This window comes from Palaemon carinicauda, chromosome 27 (genome assembly GCF_036898095.1).
Source record: "Palaemon carinicauda isolate YSFRI2023 chromosome 27, ASM3689809v2, whole genome shotgun sequence".
Classification (NCBI taxonomy): Eukaryota; Metazoa; Arthropoda; class Malacostraca; order Decapoda; family Palaemonidae; genus Palaemon; species Palaemon carinicauda.
Window position 1 is genome coordinate 42,326,400 of NC_090751.1, and position 13,941 is coordinate 42,340,340.

At 33.3% G+C, this 13,941-nt stretch overlaps 1 protein-coding gene across 1 annotated transcript in view; it reads right to left on the bottom strand.

Moving 5' to 3' along the window:
* Positions 1-485: 485 nt before the first annotated feature.
* AstA (allatostatin A) overlaps positions 486-13,941 on the bottom strand; it is a 227,650-nt gene continuing 214,194 nt past the window's right edge. Inside the window, exons 2-3 of the mRNA XM_068351054.1 lie at positions 3,675-3,812; positions 486-3,303 (exon numbers count right to left, since the gene is read on the bottom strand). Coding sequence (XP_068207155.1) covers positions 1,180-3,303; positions 3,675-3,797 — 2,247 coding nt within the window. The 5' untranslated portion in view covers positions 3,798-3,812 and the 3' untranslated portion in view covers positions 486-1,179. The remainder of the gene's footprint in view (positions 3,304-3,674; positions 3,813-13,941) is intronic.

Genomic DNA, 13,941 nt, shown 5'->3' on the forward strand with positions numbered 1-13,941 from the left:
CTTAATGATAACCATCAAATGATCATTTTATCTTTTTACTGATCTGGGAGGAATTTCTTAAGCTATCATTAAACATAAATACCCTCGTTTAAAGATCTATCAAAAGAGGAATATGCATTGAATCAGTAATCAATGTTAAAGAATTATATGCATAAACATTTCTATAAACAGATATATATTGCCTCACATATACTAGACACCAAAACATATGCAATCGTACATATGTTGTAAGTATTGTTTAGCAGAGGAAAGCAATGATTTGAGGGTTTTCATCAGGTGATTTTATTTTCTTTTGCAAAATCTAATTTTAATTTGTCTTCTTCAAAAGAGGCAATTTCAATTATGATAAACCATCCATCAACGATAAGTAGTATATATGCTTTTACATTTCTTTAAGCATGTCTTAGTAATTTCACATTAGATTTCTGGCTCCTGTAAATATTATGTAAGGTATCGTATGAGATTTCAAGAATTTAAAGATCTCAGATTATAAACCCATTTATTTATTCATTTATATATATAGATATCTGCGTATATACTGATAAACAAAATACATCCCAGAAGATTCAGATAGACTTGAGCACCATAATAATTATTATTAAATAAACAATAGAATTACTTTCAATTAGCAATAAAGGTTTTATTGAAATATGTTTAACATCTCTATTTTTAATGACATATTGCCAAAAACCAATGCAATGCTTTACACATTTTTTTGTTGTTTTATCATTTTAGCGATTTTTCTCAATGAAATGATGCTAATTGAACCTAGCACACTCCTTAGACTTGCTGAATTACAGGGACACAAGTTCACTATCCGTTTGATGTCATAAGAAAGAATTCAAAAGGCATTTAATGGAAAAATATGACGCTATCTTTATATAAAGTAAATCGACACGTGCGAGTTTCAGATCATCATTAAAACTAACATTTGCTGCTATGATATATATATATATATATATATATATATATATATATATATATATATATATATATATATATATATATATATATATATATATATATATATAGGGCATTGAACTGGAACCGAGTTCGTCGTAAGGAGTGCACTAATTAACATGTCCCATGAAAACACTAAAAAATTAATCGGTTTCTTAATGAAAACTAAAAATATGTATATGTCGGCTCAATCATGAGCCATGCATCTATAGGAAACGCCTAGGAAGATCCATTTGGTTCTAGGTCTTGGAGTTCTTGCTTATCGTCTGTAGTCTCTCGCTTTCCGATTCCGAAGCCGTAAGAACCAGGAACTCTCTTGCCGAGACCGAAGGAATAGGACCCCGAGCGTCTACCTAGAGCAGTTAAAGAGGAGAAGGTGTCGCCGTCGCGTGCGCCAACATCGTCGGTGAAGGGACCTGATCTTTTACCCAGACCAAATTGATACGGTCCTGACCTCTTTCCTAGGCCAAATGCATACGGGCTTGATTTCTTACCTAGTCCAAAAGCATACGGGCTAGATGATTTCTTTCCTAATCCAAAAGCGTATGGACTAGATGATTTCTTTCCTAATCCAAAAGCGTATGGACTAGATCGTTTTCCAAGGCCAAAAGAGTAATGTCCGGCTTTTTTACCCAAGCCAAAGGCATACTGATTTTCACGTTTTCCCAGGCCAAATGCATATTGACCCGCTCGTTTTCCTAGGCCAAATTGATATGTTCTGGACCTTTTTCCTAATCCAAAGGAATAAGCATCTGGTCTCTTTCCTAAACCGAAGGCATAAGGAGAACGCTTTCCAAGACCGAAAGAATAGGGACCTCTTTTGCCAAGTCCAAAGGCATAATGGCCAGCGCGTTTACCCAGTCCAAATCCGTAGGATGATGCTCGCTTTAATTGTTCCTGGTACTCTGCTAAATCTTCATCCTCTTCATCATCAAGATCAACATTGTCTTCATCTTCTTCGTCATCATATATTTCGTAATCTTCATCTTCATCGTCAAATATGGAATCATATTCCCCAGACCGTTTTCCTAGGCCAAAAGAATACATACGGCCAGCATCATTGTCAGGTAATCGTTTTCCTAAACCGAAGGCATACTGCTGTGCCCGTTTGTTGAATTCATCATCGATATCTCGTTTTCCAAGCCCAAACGCATAGTGCTGGGGTCTTTTGTCCAAATCAAGGTCGGATTCTCTCTTTCCAAGGCCAAAAGCATAATGTTGGGGCCTTTTGCCTAAGTCAATGTCGGAATCTCTTTTCCCGAGTCCAAATGCGTAGTGTTGAGGTCTTTTTTCCAAATCCAAGTCTGATTCCCTTTTACCAAGCCCAAAGGCGTAATGCTGGGGTCTCTTTTGTAGGTCAGTATCAGATTCTCGCTTACCAAGTCCAAATGCATAATGCTGGGGTCTTTTTTCCAGGTCGGATTCCCTTTTGCCCAGTCCAAAAGCATAATTTTGAGGTCGTTTTTCCAAGTCAAAGTCAAGGGCCCTTTTGCCGAGACCAAATGCATAATGTTGGGGTCTCTTGTTTAAATCTAGATCAGAATTTCTCTTTCCAAGACCAAAGGCGTATTGTCCAGCCCTAGTAGTAATATCAGAATTACGTTTTCCTAGTCCAAAAGCATAGCTCTTAGGTCTTTTATCAAGATCAAAATCTTCCCTTTTTCCAAGGCCAAAAGCGTAGTGGTTAGGCCTTTTAACAAAATAATTTTCACGTTTACCAAGTCCAAATGCATATTGCTGCGGCCTTTTCTCAAGATCTGAGTCCGATTTGGTATTATCTACGTCTTGGACACTGGTATCTTGATCATAATCCCTTTTGCCTAGACCAAAAGCATATTGTTGGGACTTTTTATCTATATCCGAATCAGATTCTCTCTTACCTAGTCCAAAGGAATATGATCGATCTCTTTTTTCATCATCTGTAACCCTCTTCCCCAACCCAAAACTAAAGTCTTTCGATCTTTTTTCTTCGTCTTCTCTCTTTCCCAGGCCAAATGCATATTGGCCCCTCTTGTCCTCGTCTATTTCTTGATCAGGAATTGCTTCCCTCTTGGTTCTTATGGTGGATGATTCCGATGGCTGACTGCTGTTGAAGTCCTCTGGCATGGCTTCCCGGGCACTACGCTTCCCTAAACCGAAGTTGTAGGTACCAGACTTCTTTCCAAGGCCAAAGGCGTACATTCCTTCTCTCTTGCCCAGTCCGAAAGAATATGCTCTATCTCTTTTCCCAAGACCGAATGAATATCCTGGACTTCTCTTGCCAAGTCCAAATACATAATCGTTATGTCGCTTTCCATAATCCCAGCCATAACTTGATTGTGGTTCAAACTGCCCGTCATTTCCCTGGAAATGGAAGAAGAGAAAATTAATTACTTTTTTTTCAGTAACTTTCCAAATGACTAAATTAGGAGATGTAAAATTATCTAAAGTGAAAAATATGAAAGTTGTTTCATGTAAATCGTGAAATAGCCTGAGCCTTGATAATTCAGAATTATTTTGTAATACTTGGATCACTATTGCATCCAAAAAATCTCTACTGATATTATGAACATATTCATCAATCTATCTCTTTGACAGAAAACACTACAAATCCACTAAATCTTGATAAATTTATCATGCAATATGTTCCTTTACCAAAACCAAAATACATCTGTTTGTGCAATATCATTGTTAAGCAAGTTATAGATTATTTGGCAGTTTTCGCAAAGACTCACCTCGTATATCTCTTCAACGTCATTGTCATAATAGTCTTCTTGTGATTTGACACATCCGCCTAGGAGTAAGACAAAAGCTGCAATGACTGAGTATGCCCTGAACCCACCATAGCGTACCACCATCCTAGTACGACGGCCCTGCGGAGAAAAAGGAAGAGATTAGGTCAATATTTCGCATAAATAACATTTATGCAAAACGAGTACAAAATCGATTAAACTTGCTACAAAATGCATATTTCAAATTGATGTCACTTATCTACAAAATGCATATTTCAAATTGATGTTATTTATCTACAAAATGCATATTTCAAATTGATGTCATTTATCTACAAAATGCATATTTCAAATTGATGTCATTTATCTACAAAATGCATATTTCAAATTGATGTCATTTATCTACAAAATGCATATTTCAAATTGATGTCATGAGTGTTACAACTATCAAGATTAAAGCAAGTGTAAAAGAAGTTATTGAACATTTAAAGTTTGCTAATTCACTAATTTAGGACAATCTTTAAAGAGAAAGTTTTTTTTCAACGTACAATGACTTAACACCTTTATTGCAAATAGTATTTACGGAGATATATCATTAATGTGAGATATCTATACACTGCAATATACAAAGCATGTTTTATAATAAGACATAAAAAAAGAATAAGTCTTTAAGTACAGCCGGTCTTTTTTCCTGAATAACTTGCAAAATATGAATGTTCATTACAGAAAAGTTCACAAATTGTTATTATTCGTTACAGGGATGTTCTCCTTATATATAAGTCATATAAAAACACATATTTCTTTTGAACGGTCTTTATAGCAGAGAAAATATCCTTGTTAGAGGAACATTTTCTTCTGTATGACGTCATTTATCAAAGAATACGACTATCAATGTGCATGTTCTTGAAAGGATGATTAAACAGCTAAATGGTGCTTAAAGATTAATTCACTAATGCTAAAGGTCATAAGAGAAAAGCTAACGGTAGATCAATCTATTCGGTGTGGAAGATCTTTGAATTGAAATAAATAGTTGCAATGATGCGTTTATTATTATTAATACATCATAAGCAGTCTCTAAAAAGTTTTAAAACCTGTTTAAGAAAATAATAAGTTTTTTTATGAAAATATTTTTCCCTATTACAGAACTATTTGAATTGAAACAAATAGTTGCAATGATGCGTTTATTATTATTAATACATCATGAGTAGTCTCTAAAAAGAGTTTAAAAACCTGTTTAAGAAAATAATAATTTTTTTTTTATGAAAATATTTTTCCCTATTACAGAACTCCAGTTTAAACAGATCCAGATTCCCTATACTGAATAATTTCATGATCTAATGGGGATATATATATTCACTGAAAATATTCATTTACTGAAATTTTGACGTATACAATAAGAACGTTTGAAGCTCCATTTATGATTAAGTTTGAAAGACTGTTACTTTAGTTATGAATTTCACAATACAAACAGTATCAGGATCTAATAAGTCATATAACAGATTATTAGTAGTTTTTTAAAAAGACTTATTTTAGAGCATAATTTTTCAATCAATGCATTATCGTTATAAAGTCTTCATCGTGGAATTTTGAACTGACACTTCAGCCTTTTTTCTGACTCTACTTTCATCACATGAATGGTTTCCAGGAGTCATCAAAATCTATTTCATCACATAATGATACATAGACTTCGTAGTTCATTTTAAAAAGCTAGTTACCACAGACATTTCCCCCTCATTTCCGACAACAAAAAGATTTTTCTTTTCGGGAGAATATCTTTCACAATTTTTTTTGAAAATATTCTCTTCATCTCCTGTCCCTTACTTTTATTGATGGTTGATATTTAGCACACGTCTGTTCTTTTGAGTGTAGCTGACACTTTACCACAGAGTTCTCTTTACCACCTTTTTTTCTTTACTTGTTTCTATATTTCATGGGAAGTAGATTTTGAGTTACCTTACGGCATTTTTATCAAGATAATGTGATCTAGGAATAATACTATAAGTTCACTGATTCTGCTCCATTTTTATCTTAAAGGACATGTCTCCTAGGACAATGGCAATCATCTATTTTTTTTATGGCTTTTAAGCAATTTCCTGATTACATATACGTAAAACCCGCTCTAAAATTCACAGACCCCCTCTATATCCACAGCCCCCCTCTATCTCCGCAGCCCCCTCTATCTCCACAGACCCCCCCCCCCTATATCCACAGCCCACTCTATATCCACTGCCCACTCTATCTCCACAGCACCCCTCTATCTCAACAGTCCCCCTCTATCTCCACAGACCCCCTCTATCTCTACAGCACCTCTCTATCTCCACAGACACCCTCTATATCCACAGCCCCCTCTAGCTCCACAGCCCCCCACTATCTCCACAGCACTCCTTCTATATCCACAGCCCCCTCTATCTCCACAGCTGCCCTCTACTCTCCACAGACCCCTCTATATCCACAGCCCGCACCCCCCCCCCCTCTATCTCCACAGGCTACCTCTATATCCACGGTCCCCTTTCCTAAGTCTGCTTTGTAACACAAAGGTAATTACTGCCGGTGAAACCGGAGTGTAAGAAGTTTCATAATATAAGAAGAATATCGAGTAAATAATTGCAGTATGATTGGGAACTTTTCCAAATTTATTATGATTGATGCTCACTAAATTTACAAAGATTGCATCCATTTCTCCTCCTCATCTTCTTTATATGATCAGATTTCACATGAAGTATAATATAAACTTTAATTCTGTCTATTCTAATACAATTTATGTTTCAAAAGTCACTGAAAACTGACATACAGAACATTCATATAATTAATGGTCACTTACAATGCGTGATTATTTCTTTTTCCTATTTTTAAGCATTAAACTAGAGGTCAGTATCAGACCTTTCTATTCCCTTTTAAGACAATTTTGGGCAGTGGCCCGATTTGGTGTGAGACCTGACTAGTCTAAAGCAGTCGATAATCTGTAAATTGCTTTCACATTGTGAAATTGAATGATTTTAACAACTTTGTAAAAATATGGTTGTTAAGTAATATTCAGACTATCTGCAAATTTAATTTTCATATTGAAAACGTCGGGTATGAATTAAGCCTTTTATCTTTGAGGCGTTATTTTCCTTGCCCTTTTACATTACTAGATTTGACTTTATTATAATGTCTTCTTAGTGCTCATGGACGTTTTAATTTTCAAATGAAGTAATATATAAAATAATACATTTTCACGCAAATCGTTCTCAATTTACTTAAAACCCTAAGAAAATTACATTTCTCAGCTTCCAATAGTATTTCTCTTCTACTCACCTTTCGCGCTATATCAAAAATAATATGTTGTTTCTATATTAACCCATAGAGAAGAAGAATGAGAAGAGGTTGCAATTAAAAAAAGAAAAAATTCTGGAATTGTCCTTTGACAAAGAATTGGGGACCGAATGGGCTCTCTGAAGACCGGCAATCATCCAATAAAAGACGCTTATATAACTTAATCTAGGGGAACATCAAATAAAGCCTTCTCACCGTAGATTCGTAACGGTTGCGCTACCCAAGATAAAACAATTCTATTTTCGATTTATTTTACAGTTTTACTTGTTTGTTATCCATATTAATAGAAAATTGTATGGATATTCACAAACGTACAGATGGACGAATGAATTCCTGGAACACCCTGTCACACTCTAACAGAGCGACGAGGTCATGTGATATCACTCAACAGTATCGTTTTGGTTACTTGTCGTGCAGTAATGGTGTGAAAGGGTGAATTTCCTCAGAGCCAGGTGTGCCAGGAATTGCTGAGTCCAACTGTACGTAAATACATAGAATTTACACTTATCACAACGTACTTACACACTAACAGGCATACAGGACGTTTTTCTACTTCATGATTATAATTCCAAAAGGCTTTAACTTTCTCATCCAAGTAAGTCATTCGCGATGAATTGTTGGTGACATGACCTTCTCCCCTCTAGCTGGAAATCCCTAGGTTAGCTATTATCTACCAGGTACACAATAGGGTTTCTTTAATTAAAACAGGCATAATAGATTTCTTGGGAAATTGATCTCGCGTGAGTGTGTGGGTTTATAGGAAGCCTGTGCCGCTCAACAGTCCTAGCCAGGCTTCGAACTTAGGTTCTCTCACTTAGTAGATGAAAATGGCACAGATCAAAATATAACATGTTTTCCTTAACCGAACTGCTTATATCCGTTCTTTTTTCAATGTTACAGGTTATGGATGAAAATATTTATAAATCTTTTCATTATGTATGTAAATTATACATGAAAATATACTTTATCTAGTGCCCTTTGTCCTGATGGTATGATCAGTATAACAACATTGCACCAGTTCAGGTAAATTTACATATACACAAAAAGAGCACATTGGCCGTTTTGTCTGGATCCAACGGAGCAAACAAAGTCATCAAACTTCTCCAGGAGAGAAGTAGACATTCCAAACTAACGTTAATTACAAAAGGTTGAAGACAATGTCGGGCATCCTCCAGTATTCGAAGCGGGAAACCACTTTTATTATTATTATTATTATTATTATTATTATTATTATTATTATTATTAATTGCTAAGCTACAAACCTAGTTGGAAAGGCAGAGTGCTATAAGCCTAGGGGCTCCAACAGGGAAAAGAGCCCAGTGAGGAAACAATGAAAAAATAAATATTTTAAGAATAATAATGAAACAAATATCTCTTATGTAAACTATTAAAACTTTAACAAAACATGAGGAAGAGAAATAAGAAAGAATAGTGTGCCCAAGTGTACCCTCAAGCAAGAGAACTCTAACCCATGATAGTGAAAGACCATGGTGCAGAGGCTATTGCACTATCCAAGACTAGAGAACAATGGTTTGATTTTGGAGTGTCCTTCTCCTAGAAGAGCTGCTTACCATAGCTAAAGAGTCTCTTCTACCCTTACCAAGAAGAAAGTAGCCACTGAACAATTCATCATAGAGGGATGTCAATTTAAGAGGCTTCTGGCGTAAATTGCTTCGATTGGCTATCCCGTGACGTGTAAGTGGATAATGATTACATAGTAATGGTGAAACACACAAGTGATTTGATTTCAAAAGTTTTAGATACCCGTTTTACATCTTCACAATATATACTATTTCAAATTACCGAATAGTTTTTACAACCCCTCTAGCCGGGCGAATCTTAACCGATCACTTCTAAAAAAGCGAGAAAACGGTTCTTAATAAAGGAGTGTACAATTCTTTTTAGGATATTGATTAATTCTACTGTTAATGGAAAAAATCAAAACTTTGCTTAAGAAATCAACCCCTTTAAACTTCTGGTTCTTGATTATGTGTGTATATAAAATAGCCAAAAATTATCTCGTCAATTTCGATGATTACCATCAAAAATAAAGTTCATGTGCCTTACCACTCATAGTTATAATTTACATTATTTAATTTACACATTACTGTTCAATTAGGATTCCTTCTCATTTAACCGCGAAGTCATTTCTAGTCAAGCTACGATCATACTAGGCCGTTTAGAAGTTATAAATAATATGATATTTTATTTGTGCGATCCAATTACTGTAAGTATTTTATTATTATTATTATTATTATTATTATTATTATTATTATTATTATTATTGTTATTATTATTACCTTTTTTTTATTTTTTTTTATTTTTTTTTTTACAAGCTAGGCTACAACCTAGTTGGAAAAGAAGGATGCTATAAGACCAAGGGCTCTAACAGGGAAAAATAACCCTGTGAGGGAAGGAATATATTCAGTAAGAGTAGTGTTTTAAAAACGTACCTGTACGCTACTATGAAAGAATTATAGTCTAGTACTCTAGTTAAAAGTAACTCTCACCATGGAAGGCAATACAAAGAGTTTTCAACTTGCCATAGATATTCGACGAACAGTAAATAAGAAAAAGTACAACATTTTACGGCAAAATCTCTAATGAAAACTATGAACATAGAAAAAATCTTTATTATATAGTCACATAAACACACCTATCTATATATGATACATACTGTATATATATATATATATATATATATATATATATATATATATATATATATATATATAAATATATATATATACTGTATATATATATTTATATATATAAATGTATATTTTATATATATATATATATATATATATATATATATATATATATATATATATATATATATATATATATGTGTGTGTGTGTGTGTATGTGTGGGAAGCTTGGTAGATTTACTTTCAGGATGCAGAATCCTTTCAACTGCTGGGGTAGAAAACCTTTACAAAAATATCAACCATCTATGCTTTTTCTGTCATATTGTTGGGTTTTAATAACATCTCCTTACGCTCCAGTGATTAGTTGTGTGAAAAGAACCCATGATATTGCCCATTAACTAGGATGCCTTTCATGTTAGTTCGAGTGAAATAATGAACTGTCCAGGTACTAACAGGGAAGATTACGACGATCACTATTGTAAATGATAGGAGTAAAGGCTTTACTTTTGGTAAATTTTACACACACACTTATATATATATATATATATATATATATATATATATATATATATATATATATATATATATATATATATATATATATATGTTTATATATATACATGTATACATCTCTCTCTCTCTCTCTCTCTCTCTCTCTCTCTCTCTCTCTCTCTCTCTCTCTCTCTCTCTATATATATATATATATGTATGTATGTATGTATTCACACATAATATTTATGCATCTGTGTCACAGTTAGTGAGTGTGTACAGTAACATCATTAGAAATAATAATAATAATAATAATAATAATAATAATAATAATAATAATAATAATAATAATAATAATAATAATAATAAATTTACAATACATGGATTCTAAAGAGAAAGAAAATTTGAATTTGGATACCCTTGTCTATCTCCAAGGGTATCAAAATTCAAATAATAATAATAATAATAATAATAATAATAATAATAATAATAATAATAATAATAATATAAAAAATGTTACTTGGTAATAGTAGATGATGACATGATGTGTTTACAAGAAATGAGGTAATCGTTAAACTACCAGGGTCCCGGATCCTGATAATGAATTTATACATTGTTTTTTACTAGTAATGAATAGAGGTTTAGATATTTTACCTTTTAAGATTTCCAGTTCATATTCTAGAAAGCTCCAATTATTTTTTACCAGAGAGTTAGTCTCGAAAGTATTTTCATCGATTTTCCGTTTCTGTTTTTCGATGTATTCTTCATCTTATTTATCGTCATCATCATTGTCATCACCTTCTTCTCCCACGCCTATTGACGCAAAAGTCCTCGGTTAGATTTCGCCAGTCGTCTCTATACTTATCAGTTAACGTTCCTGTATTACTTAGTATGTTAGTATGAAATCAAAATGGTGATTTTTACATGTACTTTTAATTTTATCTTATCTTTTTAACTGGGGGATGTAAAAGCTATTCCAGTTAGCTTCTGGGGATCGTAAAAACATATTGCATTTGAAACCTAAGCTCTGATATTTGGGATAAAGGTACCAACCCTCCAAATGCTGATCTAACTAAAAATATTCAACTTGATTGATCGGAACATCTCATTAGACATAGTATAATGAGGCTTTCGGCCGACAAAATTGTTTTAATTTGTTTTGAGCAATTCTGAGTAGCCTTTGATGAAATATCCCAGGAGAGTTCTATACGCTTAAAAGTTAATGTTCCTTTAACTTTCCCCAATTTGATAAGGAAACTTACAACACACATTAAGGGGTTACCTTACACCCTCTGTAAAAAACTGAGCGTCTCATTGAAAAAGCTAAGTTCGAGGTTATTCTTTTCTTCTTCTAACCTTTCTTGTGTATCACAGTGTATATTTATCAGCATGTATTTGTATATATTGCAATTGCAAGACAAGCAAAGTGTATAGTACGACTTTGCTGTTCATAACATTGCGCTGGAAACGAATATATCTGATGGCAACCACAAGAGGATTTTACCTCTGATGGACGTCACTTCTAATAAGTGAGACGAATGAAAAAAGAATCTAATAGAGACAAAGATCGGAGAATAGGAATGCCAGACTTCAATTCTACATGAAGAAGGAGAGAGAGAGAGAGAGAGAGAGAGAGAGAGAGAGAGAGAGAGAGAGAGAGAGAGAGAGAGAGAGAGAGAGAGAGAGAGAGTAAAAAAAATTCATTCAAAGGTTTTACTTTTCACTACGAAGAAATTCAAGAAGACAAATTCATTCTCTTCAAACGAGATATATATATATATATATATATATATATATATATATATATATATATATATATATATATATATATATATATACATATATATATATATATATATATATATATATATATATATATATATATATATATATATACAGACACCCATATATATATATATATATATATATATATATATATATATATATATATATATATATATATATATACACACACACATATATATATATATATATATATATATATATATATATATATATATATATATATATATATATATATATATATATATATGTGTGTGTGTGTGTGTGTGTGTGTGTGTATGTGTGTGTGTGTATAACCGAGCCGTCAAAAACGAAGTCTAAATATCTATACTCTATTTTTTATAGCGGTGCATATTTGCACTTGACTCACAGGGATGCCCTTTTAGCTCGGAAAGGTTCCTGATACCTGATTGGTCGGAAGTATTTTTGTCCGAACACCTTCATTGTTCTCGAATGATTACCAAGTAATATGAATCGAAACTTATTTATTAACCTATATTTCTCCATCAGATATATGTTTAGTCAATAAACAATGTGAAAAAATAAATATATTATAAAGAATCGTCTTGGTAAGTCTAAATTTAATAACACAATCCGCCGAAGTCAACGACAGCAGCTTGTTTTCGGATGCACGCTTTGTAATTTTGTAATTTTTCACATATTTTAACGCAAATTGGGATAGATTGCACTCAGCATAAGTTAAACATGTTATTATAAAGTTTCTTTGAATACCAGAACTTACCAAACACATGGAATTAATAAAACCCAATATTTGTGAAAACTTATGGGGAGGTAAAAGAACAGCCTCTAGCGGCCTGGCGGAAAAAACGATCCATTCTGACTCGTAGACGCAGTTTGTTTTTTTCTTTCGTAATATAGTTCGGCCTATTCCTTTCAGTTTAGATAGTCTTACATTGTTTCTCCTCGTATTATTTTGCTTAGTATTTTCCCACATTCCTGTTCCTCACCGAATATCTATCTATTTTCCCCGATATCCCTTCTTTCATATATGGGATATTCCTTATTTCTTATCCTCTGTCGAAAGTGATGGCTTGAAGGGAAGCGCGTGCTAGTCTCATTAAAATAGTGTAGAGGCGGGAATAAAAAAATACTATGCTTAATATCAGGTTTACAGAATAGGTTATACTTGCTACACAGCATAAAATTTATGTTGTTATTATTATTTACATGCTTACTGACGTAAGGTGAAAAACATAAGGAATCGTATTGTGGATATCACATAGGCCTATATGAAAGAAGGGATATCGGGGAAAATAGATAGATATTCGGTGAGGAACAGGAATGTGGGAAAATACTAAGCAAAATAATACGAAAAGAAACAATGTAAGACTATTTAAACTGAAAGGAATAGGCCGAACTATATTACTTAAGAAAAAAACAAACTGCGTCTACGAGTCAGAAGGGATCGTTTTTCCTCCAGGCCGCTAGAGGCTGTTCTTTCACCTCCCCATAAGTTTTCACAAATATCTGGTTTTATTAATTCCATGTTTTTGGTAAGTTCTGGGATTCAAAGAAAGTTTATAATAACATGTTTAACTTATGCTGAGTGCAATCTATCCCAATTTGCGTTAAAATATGTGAAAAATTACAAAATTACAAAGCGTGCATCCGAAAAGCAGCTGCTGTCGTTGACTTCGGCGGATTGTGTTATTAAATTTAGACTTACCAAGACGATTCTTTATAATATATTTATTCTTTCACATTGTTTATTGACAAAACATATATATGATGGAGAAATATAGGTTGATAAATAAGTTTCGATTCACATTACTTGGTAATCATTCGAGAACAATGAAGGTGTTCGGACAAAAATACTTCCGACCAATCAGGTATCAGGAACCTTTCCGAGCTAAAAGGGCACCCCTGTGAGTCAAGTGCAAATATTCACCGCTATAAAAAATAGACTATAGATAGATATACACACATACGCACAAACATACACATATTCAATCCTTCCATCCCCTCCTCCTTTCCTAACTACAACCGACTGGTTC